The sequence below is a fragment of the Geospiza fortis genome, unplaced genomic scaffold (assembly GCF_000277835.1).
Source record: "Geospiza fortis unplaced genomic scaffold, GeoFor_1.0 scaffold117, whole genome shotgun sequence".
Lineage (NCBI taxonomy): Eukaryota > Metazoa > Chordata > Aves > Passeriformes > Thraupidae > Geospiza > Geospiza fortis.
This window is the reverse complement of record NW_005054500.1, coordinates 529,830-539,992: the sequence shown is the minus strand read 5'-3', so window position 1 is coordinate 539,992 and position 10,163 is coordinate 529,830. Positions and strand designations below refer to the sequence as shown.

Below are 10,163 nucleotides of genomic sequence, written 5' to 3'. Positions count from 1 at the left end.
CCCCAGCCTCTCTGGGCTGGATGTGGTGAAGGTTTGGTTGATCAAAAATCCCCCCAAAGGTTCTGGGAGGAGTGGGTGACTTTATGTGGTTTATTTTCACTCTGCCTAAGCTTAGGTTTGGCTGCAACTCCAACTCCTCATCCTCTCAAGAAAACAAAGGACAGGGAGTGGGTGGTGCACATGCAGAGTGAAGGCAAAAAGGAGAAAAGGGGGAAAAGAGGAAACAGTTCTAAAGGTTTTTTATCCTCCATCAGCTGTGCAGTTTTCTCCTTACTACAAACCATGGTAACGCCCACTTTATGTTCATTTATAAAAGGTGTAGGACAGCAATGAATAAAACCACAAACACAGCATTAAATATTCCCCAAACTTGCAGTGAGGACAGAAGATGGGGGGCATTAGAACATATAAAATGTTTGAATAGGGGAAGGAAAGCTGGTTTGGAGGGACATTTCCATGTGTGCTCTCCACAAGAGCTGTCTGACACGTGCCAGACAGATGACAGACCCCAGTCATCCTCACAAGAACGTGATCCTGATTCCAGCTCTCCATGGATGTATTCACAGTCTAGCTGTGTTTTTCCCATAGCTGTGCTGTGTAGGTGTGTGTGTAGGTGGAACTCTGACTGACTGAATAAAAATATCTGCCAGGGGAGAGGAAAGGGAAGTGCCTGAATGCAGAGAGCAGAGCAAGGCCGGTGCCTCACAGCAGGTGATGCTCACAGGTGGCCCTGGTGCTGTGGGGACCAGCCAGACCATTATCACTGCCCAATACCTGAGTGAGACTCCTTCCCTTCCTCTCTGCCTCAGGAAAAGGGAGGGGTTTGTGTGTGTCTGGAAATAAATCACCTGCCAGTCTGGAACCAGAGCTGTGGCTGAGGATCTGTGTGTGGAGGGAAGGGGCTGGGAGGCTGCACAGGGCATGTGCCATTCACTCCAAGGCTGAGGGCAGCACTGGGCTGTGCTGAGGGACCCTGCAGTGCCTCCTGAGCCACAGGAGCCAGTCTGAAAATCCCTGGCTAGTTCAGCACTCTGACTCCTGCTCCCTGACTTGCTGCTGCATGTCTCAGTTCTGCTCCAGTTCTGTGCTTTTGTTTTCTTCACCATTGGAAGGTGGTTAATAAATCCATCCATTCCCCATGCCAGCAGCCCTTTGTCTTCTGAGGAGGCTTAGAGATGATTACCCACCTTCTTCACTCTGAAGCAGAAGAAACTTCACTAATTTTCAGTGACCTCCTACTGGCAGAAGTGTCCTGCCCTTTGTATTCCCACAGCCAACAGAACCAGGCTGGAGGATCTCAGTGAAATGAAAGAGCTGGGGGCTTGGGTGTAAGTAAGAAAATAATTGTTATAGCAAAGTGCATCACTCTCACCCAGAATAAATGGCACATGTCACTTGATTTTACACTTGCCCAGGGACATTTGTGATCTGCTGGGTCCAAATCTATTCAGGTATCTCATCCTGGCAGCTGAGAGTGGGTACCAAAGTCATACACACCTGGGGTAAGCATCCCAAGTTACAGTTGTGCTGTTAGTTAATGGTGGGTGATGCTTTTAGTCCTCAGCCAGCTCTCAATCTGCACCCAGCATGGAGCTGGGAATGGAAATGCTGCTGAAATCACCTTTATGTGATCTCAAATACTGTATCCAAAGCCAGCAGTGGCTGGGTGAGTGTTCTCCATGTCAGGCTGTCAATCCACACAGAGTAAATGACAGAAGCAAAGCAGAGCAGGACACAGGGTGTGTGTTAGGACACGTCCCAGTGTCACTGTCCCCTGGCACATACCTCTGACCAGGAGCTGGCTGTGCTGCTCCAGCGTGTCCGTGCTGTTCTGCTCGTTCTGGGCTCGGCACTTGTAGAGGCCACTCTGCTCCCTCGTGACGTTGGGAATGAGCAGGGTCAAGGAGATGGAATATTTGTCCATTTTCCTGACCACAGAGTGGCTGGGAGCTGCCTCTGAGGTGGGGTAGTACCAGGCCAGGTGGGTGTAGATGTACTTGGAGGCCCGGCAGGTCAGCTGGACGTCATTGCCCACGATGGCTGTGACTTGGGAAGGTGTTTGCAACCCAGAGGGCACATCTAGGAGGGAGGAAAAACATGTTTGGAATGAAATCCCAGCTGAGATAATCTTTGGCTGCCTGGCTGCTACTTGGGGGTCGTATTTCTAGCAGCAATGGAAGAAGCCAGGTTTAATGAGGCACAGAATCACAGAACCACCAGGTTGGAAGATCATTGAGTCCAGCCCAGCCCCAGCACCTCAGCTGAACCCTGGCACCCAGTGCCACATCCAGGCTTTGTTAAACACACCCAGGGATGGGGACTCCACCACCTCCCTGGGCAGCCATTCCAGAACTTTATCACCCTTACTGTAAAAAACCTTTTCCTGATATCCACCCTGTATTTCCCTTGGTGCAGTCCTTGAAACTGTCAGTTCCTGGAGAAAGAGCCCAACCCCACCTGGCCACAGGCACCTTTCAGGGAGTTGTAGAAAGTGATAAGGTCACCCCTGAGTCTCCTTTTCTCCAGGATAAACAACCCCAGCTCCCTCGGTCATGGGAATGTGGAAACAGGCACTGGAGCTGGGAATTAGGGAAGTGAGAGTTCCTCTCACTGCCCAGTGCTAACCTGTGCTAGTCCAGCCCTCAGCATTCTAAAGTAATGAATGGAAAGCTTATAAATAGAAGGAGTTAATGTACTGAGAGAGTTTAATCAGGAGCTGTTTTTATCCAAGTAGATGAATGTGTTTGTGAGCTCTTGCCTCTCCACAATCAGGGCTGGAAAGTATTAATTGCAGAGGAATAAAGAAACCCATCTTCTTCCCCACTGAACAGACTCCTCAATTCTCCCTTATTCCAACTGTGCCAATATTTATTTCCATCACATGTGAATGCTGGATATTTACTTGATCACTGATGGATTAACTGATCTAATGATGTCTAAATCCTTGAGGCCTTATATTTAGCAGAGAAGTACTCTGAGTCATGACTCTGACCATGAAAAAGTGAGCTGTTTCTTGGTATATTCTTAGTAACTTTTCAATCCAGAAAAAAAAATTAAAAAGTCAATTTTCCTGAAGTTGCAAACTGAATCTATCTGAAAACAAGAAAAACTGAGTGGAAGGCCAGAGCCCGCCCTGCAGTAGCTGCCAGAGACCTGCAAGGAAATTGGGGCTAGAAGATACTTTATTGCCTTGGGATTTTGTTAATTTTAGGGCTCTATACACCTGAATGAAAGCTCATGGATTCCCACAGTGATTTGAAATTATTCTGCTGTCTGCTAGGTCAGGATTTTCAAGCAACCGAGAGTTGTGAGGAACCTCTTATCAATGTTACCAGGGATGGGACCCTCGGCAGGGCTCACTCTGGGCCAACAGGACCAGGTTTGCCCTAAATCTGGGAGATGATTCAGTGCCAAGCTGTTGGTGAGATGCTTCCTCAAGCCAGGATGAGCTGGTGGGACTTTGAGAGGGCCAGGAGTTAAAGCAGAACAAGTGTGCACTGCACTTGCCATCTGCAAATTCCACCTGGAACCTGGCCAGGGGCTCCCAGTGCAGAAAGTTCTGCAGAAGCTGCAGCTGAGCAGAAACAGTGAGGCTGCTGAAATAACCCATCTGCCTTATAATAAAGCACACATTCTATAAAATACAGAGCCCTGGAGGAGCTTTCAGATATGATTAAAAAGTCTCTCTTCTTCCCAAGTCATCTGGAGTAGAACCCATGAGCTTTTGCTTCATGGTTTTTAAAGACCGGCACCAGAAATATTTCACAAAAGATCCAAAAAGAGAAGAGACCCCCTCAGGCCACAGCTGTGGAAATTGTTATTTTTCTCTTCTTTCCTTGTGCTGGAGTTGCAGTTTGCTCTCTGCAGGGTGTTGTCAGGCTCAGTTGCTCTCTCTTGGTGCCAGCTGTGTGCTCAGGCTGCCTTGTGTGACACTGCTCACTCCTGGTGTCCCGTGCTTCCAACATGTCCAAATCCTGCTTAATTAACATGGGGGGAATGTCTGAGGCCACCCAGGGCTCCCCAAAAGGGCAAACTGAGAGCCAGTGGGACACTGGGCTGTGGCACGAGCAGCATTTCACATCTCCTGAATCCCTCCAGCCAAAACATGGAACAAGTGCAGCATCCCTTGGGATAAGCCTGCCTGGGGCATGGCACAGCTTGGGCTGCAGCATTTTGGTGCAAATTCCCAATGAATGGGATGTGTCCATTCCCAAGCCCTGAGTTTTGAAGGATGCTCCATAGTTTTGCTTTGTTGCTGGACTTGAAAGTTGCCAGGGTTTTTTTTCTACCAACTTAACATTCTGGGAGCAGAGGCCTGGCTTGTTTTTCTTATCATTCCTTCTCCTGACATTTTTTTATTTAGCATTTTGAATATTTTTAGCTGGAACCTGTGCTATTCTCTCCCATCTTGTTTGCCTTTCAAGCAGCTCTTTCAGCTCCAATAGAATATTCATTAATTTTCATTGCAGTGGAAGGAAAAAGAGAGGAAAAAAGAAGTTGCTCTGCTCTGTCTTTTCATGCTCTTCTCTCTCTTTTCTCCTCCTACCTGGATTATCAGGGGAGTGAGTGCAGCTTGGAGAGCACATTTCAAGTCAGTTCATCTCTCAGACAGCTTTGCTTACATAATCCTGAACCTGAGCAGTGATTAACTTCTTTCTCTGAACAGATACTGTGTTTTAGAAGGCTCCTAATAAGTTGGCTGAAAGAATACACCACGGGGCCTTTTCCCTTTTATCAGCAGTCACCAAACATTTGTCTCTGGTGTTGGGTTACAGCATAGTAGCTGCGAATTTCCCCCTCCACCGTGTGGGATTCCGTGGCAAGAGAGGGAAAGGAGCCATTGGGGGGAGGTAAAAAGGCAGCATAAATCAAAGGCAAGGCTGGCTCCATTTGTATTTACAAGGAATTAATTGTTTTTAATTTCCTGTGCTTTGCACAATAATCTGTGTAATTCAAAACTTCTGCTCTTACCCAAATTCCAGCTCTGGGCCTGGCAGGGGGGGTTACACCAGGAACAGGGATGGAGGCAAGGGGGAGCCCCTCTATCTGGAGCAGTGGTGCTTGTCAGGAATGCTGTCAACACCTCGGGAATGAGCAGTTTGGAGTGGCACAAACTCCTAGAACAGCCCAGCTCATCCATTGTTCTGCTATCTGAGAGCAGATTTTTATCTCCTGCTGGAAATGCAATATTTTCTTTCGGGCAGAAATCTTTAACTCCATTTTTCTCAGTTGTTTTGGCAATCAGATAAACCCTTGAAAAAAGGGCTATGGTTATTATTTGTTATTCTTATCATAATTCATTTATATTCCCAGAACACTCTGAGTTTTCAGATGGGTGGGATCCCACTGTGCTGAATGTAGTGCAGTCAGACAAAGGCTGGAATTTGATTTACTCTGGACCTGCAGCTCTGTGGAGCTGCCCTTTCCAAGGTGCAGAGCAGAGATTAGCCATTAAATGACATTAAGTGACACTTGTCCATGGCAGAGAATCCCTGCAGGAGACACCAGGGCAGCTTTTCCCTGCACTGGGGAGTTTGCAGCCTGCTTGGAATGTCCTCTGGAGCTGGACAATGACATCTCTGAGCATCTGGTGGCTCACCCAAGGCTTAAATGGGAACTCTGGAGTCAGAGCAGGGGTGGGAAAGGCAGGCAGGGTCAGATCTTGATTGGATTGACACCAAACAAAAATCCTGGAGTAGGAGTTGGGCCAGGACACGACGGATAAGTGCCTTTAGGAGAGACTGCAGAGGGCTGCAGAGGGACAGTGACAGCCAGGACATCTGAAGGAGGGGCTGCCACTGCATCGTGAGATTTCTCATCACTCTGGACCCCTTATAAGGTTTGGATTCTGAGTGATCTCCAAACCCTGCTGACCCCTCATGAAATGAACTCTGCTGGCAGAGAAATGATTTAAAAATAGAGCCCAGTGCTAATTCTGGTGTCCGTGGGAGTTTTTGTGGGGGTTCTGCAGTGGAAGAACAAAATGGTTGCTGACAATTATTCCACAGGGATAAATTAATTTTTCTGAAATGAAGGTGGTGGTGGTGAAAACATCAGACTGAAGTGAGCACATCCCCAGAGAGCAGCCTGGACAACACCTGAGGAAGTGTCCCTGGAACACTCTGCCATGTCCTGGGAAAACATCTCAACCCTGCCCCAGTGGAACAGGGATTTGAGGGAGTTCAGCCTCTGTGTCACCCTCAGATTTCTCACCAGGGAGAAGTGAGTTAAGCCCAATTCAGCCAGAAGGTCTGAAAGCAGCTCAGGGAGCAGCAGCTGGTTTGTTGGTAGGAGATAATGGGAGAGCAGGTCTTTAAAATCAGCAAATTGCTGAATGAATTGAGGGGTGCCACACTTGCAGCTGCTTTGCAGAGAGCTGAGAAACGCTACAAACATTTCCCAGACGCCCCAAAGTCCCACGTGTTGCTCATGTGCTCCCAAGCTCTACCCCAGCCTTCAGCTCAGCCCTGAGGTTTGACCTGCACAGAATGAACCTCCTGAAACCCACAAAGTGACCAGCTCAGAGCCTTGTGCTGTTGGGCCTCCTCTGCCTGGAGCCCCTCAGGCCATCCCTGGATGTCCCTCAACACTGAGACAGGGGAAAACTCCTGGGCAGAGTCACCTGGAGCTGCTCCAGCTGTTGCAGGTGTGAGGATGACCTGCAGAGCTCTCCCCACAGCCTGGCCCTGCTGGAGCAGCACTCAGAGAGGACCCTCTCGTGGAGGAAGCCCACAGCAGGGCACTGCTGCTGTTCACTGCTGCAGCATGACCTAGTTTAGCACCAGGACAGCCACATTTAGAAAGTTTTCATTCCTTTCTAATCCATAAACACCACTATTTTTAAATACAGCACTTCCAAAAGCCAGTCATGCTTGGTCAGCATTTGCCTCTTCCCCAGAGTGGTGCAGACTCCCAGTTTTCCTTCCCAGGCTGGAACACATCTGCCTGACCAAGGCCTGTTCACCTCCTGCCCTGCTTGGGTGAATGGAGACATTCCCACCATCACCACTGTCAGTAATTTCACCCAGTGATTCATTTCCTTCATCATTCAAACTGCATGATTAAACCACTTGTGTCTAAAAACATTGCTAGATGGAACTTCAAATAAAAAATTTGAAATATTACTTCACTGTGGGTGGAAAAAAAAGCCCCTACATAACTTTATAATTAAAATAAACCAGAGTTGTGCAAGGTGCATGGGATGATCTAACCCTTTGTATCTGACCTTGTGTTCCTGGCTTATTTCTTTGGGTTTAGTCACCCAGGGTGGCAGTTCTGTGTTCAGTTGGATAACCCACCCAGCCACAGCAGCTGGCAGAATTTCCAGCAGGACACTCAACACTTGGAAGTGGTGAGGTGGAAAATTAATACCAGGTCTTCAGCCTGCCTTGGACATCAAGGAGACCTCCTATACCTGAGCTGTATCTCCAAAAAATGCACCTTGAAGGGCATTTCCCTGAGTAAATGAGAGTTGGGACTTTGTGAAATACCTTTTGGAGGCTGAAAGCCGCTCCTGTTTCCTGTCATCTCTAATGGAGGTGAAATCTTTCCCCTCCATGGCTCCTGCTTCATTATTGTTGGATGGCATTTTTCTGTTGGCACACTGTGTAACACCAATGGGAACAGTGTTTGGTGAGCCCTTTTTTAGCTGGAAGGATTTGAAAGGTGCTGGATTCCTTTGCAGCAATGGAGTCAAATAAGCCAGGAGGGAGGAGAGGCACAGGAGTGCAGATTCCTGCCACAAGCGAGCTCTGGCCTCCCAATTTCTTCATGGGCAAGGAACCAAGTAGTGAGAATCAGACATTTACTTTCCAGGACATTTCTGCACTCTTTGTTCTAAAAATCGATATTTTGATGCAAATCCTGCCAGCCAGCATGCACTCATCCAGAAAGTGAGCACAGAAACGTTTCAGTTTGTTCTGGGTGAGCACCTGAACGAGGCTGTCCCTGGACTCTCCTCTCTTTTTGAACTGCCATCTCTCCTGAAAGCATGATGTAGATGTTGATCTCACTCCTAAAGAATCCCTGTGCTGAAAGGTTAAGTGGATATTTGTTTGGATTTGTGCTCTTTGGAGAACCTCCTCCCTGCACAAAGGCGCTGCAAAGGGCCAGGCAGGGCTCCAATGTCCCAGTGCCACCAGCCCTGCACTGGGCTGCATCCTGGCCTTGCTCACCTTTGTGTGCCTCCTGATTTCCTTGGGGACCAACCTTCCTGCTGGCTCAGGGAGAGGCTCCAGGCCTCTGGAACACCACAAAGGCTTCAGCTTTGCCAGAGGTTTCCCAAGGACAGCTCTCAAATGTCACCAGTGCTGCTTTAAGGCACAGAGGGGGACTTGGGGCTGCAGCTGCAAAGGACAAAGAGCCATCGGGGCTGGACATGTCCAACCTGCCTTGGGTGGGGTGAGGAGCCTGGGACTGCTCCAAAAAAAACAACACACAGGGATGGCCAGGAGTGTGAAGCAGCACTCAGCAGGCTGCCAGGGAACTCAGAGCAGCAGCAGTGCCTGTGGGGAGGTGTTGGTGCTCACCTGACACATAGAAGGCGATGCTCCGCTCCTCCTCGCCCACCTTGTTGGCAGCCACGCAGTAATAGATCCCCGAGGCACTGCTGTCCTCCATGCTCAGGGTGCTCACAATCTGCCCACAGAGAGAACACAAGGAATGGCTCTGAGGGTGTGTGAGGGTAAAAAGCTGTTAAGAAAGTTGTTTCTAGTTAATAATGGGTGAAAGTCCCAGACAAGTCCTGCTACTTGGTTTTTGTCTCTTGGCGTCTCAGCCCAGCGAATTCTCTTCCCTCCTCATTCCTTTTTTCCCCTGTCTTACCCATGAAAAACAGGGTCCTCCTGAGAAACTGCCAAGGTCTTTGTGTGACAACATCAAGCAAAAAGCTGAAGGGAAGGGCCTGGAGGATCCATCCAAACACAGTCCCACAGCCAACTATTCCCTTTGCTGCTTTTCAGCTCTGGGTTGTGTGGGGAATATCCACATTTGCATAGGTAATTCCTATGGATGTGGTGCAAAGAGTATTGCAGCATTTTGTTTTTCCCCTCAGGGAAGGGAGGGAATGATTGCTGGGAGCCCCTTGAGTCCAAACCCCTTCCTTGGAGCTGCACAGGACTGGTTCAGTGAGGAAGGGAGCTCTGGAGGAGCTGCCAGTGCTGGAACACTTGGCAAATGCAGAAAGGGAGGATCGAGGGGAAGGAAGGAGCACTTGTCCTGAGCTTCACCACATCAGAAAAGGAGGGGGTTTTGTCACTCCTGGGGCTGAGCTCAAACATGTCCTTAGGAACTTGTGCTCCTTAAACCTCCCAAGGCCCAGCCATGTGGCACTGCCCTGTCCCTGTCACAGTGCAGCCTCTCAGGCTCACACAGGAACATCCACAGACCAAGCCTTTAATTATTCCCTGTATTCCTTTGGAGTGGGAGCAGGAAAACAGGGCCTGAGCCACCAGGACAGAGATGTTCTTGCAGGATTTCTCTGCTTCCCCTGCAGCCATTCACCTGAGGAGCTCTGAGCCCTCACATTTGGAACAAATATCACTTTCTTTGCCATCCTCTCTAAGGCCTTTGAGAATCAAAACTTATAACACCCTCTGGCCCTTTGTCCTTATCTCCAGAGAGCTCTTTGAAGTGCACAGAAGCATCTCTGGACTTTCTTTTTAATATCCTAAACTAAACTCACACAAAACATTCCTTTACCCCTCCTAAAGCTGCCCTATGAGAGTGTCTAGAGCTGTGTGGGATGAATTTTCTGAGTTATTTAAGATTTGCTGAGATCTGACACTTTAAATCCTACAGGGAAATGAGTTCCAAAGGTTTTGATCCCATGTGCATTTGCCATTCTGATGGTGAGCATTTGCAGCAGAATAAGGGCTGAGTGGAAAAGTCTTTACTTTTCATGGTAAGAATGGGGAACCCCCAAATTTAGGGGTGAAAAAGGAGAGCAGCAAACCCAACTCCCTCTGGCGTCCAGCACAGAAAGAGCTGTGCAGTCCTGAGTGATTTATGATGTGAAAATAGCTGTGCCTTGGCTATAAAACCAGCGTGGCCATAAGAGCAGCCTGCTCCTCCTGCTGCTGCTGGTCCTGGAGCAGTGGCCCAGTGCCATGGGCTGGGAAGGAGCACATGCCCAGAGCCCTGAGCAGCACTCTGGAATTCCTGCT

The 10,163-nt window shown here is 48.8% G+C and overlaps 1 protein-coding gene across 2 annotated transcripts in view; it reads right to left on the bottom strand.

Annotated features, from left to right (window-relative positions):
• The window catches only part of LOC102034196 (vascular endothelial growth factor receptor kdr-like), a 127,099-nt gene that overhangs the window by 38,400 nt on the left and 78,536 nt on the right, over positions 1–10,163 (bottom strand). For both annotated transcript variants that reach the window (XM_031063374.1, XM_031063375.1), the window contains exons 12-13: positions 8,529–8,637; positions 1,786–2,079 (exon numbers count right to left, since the gene is read on the bottom strand). In XM_031063374.1, the coding sequence (XP_030919234.1) occupies positions 1,786–2,079; positions 8,529–8,637 (403 nt within the window). The remainder of the gene's footprint in view (positions 1–1,785; positions 2,080–8,528; positions 8,638–10,163) is intronic.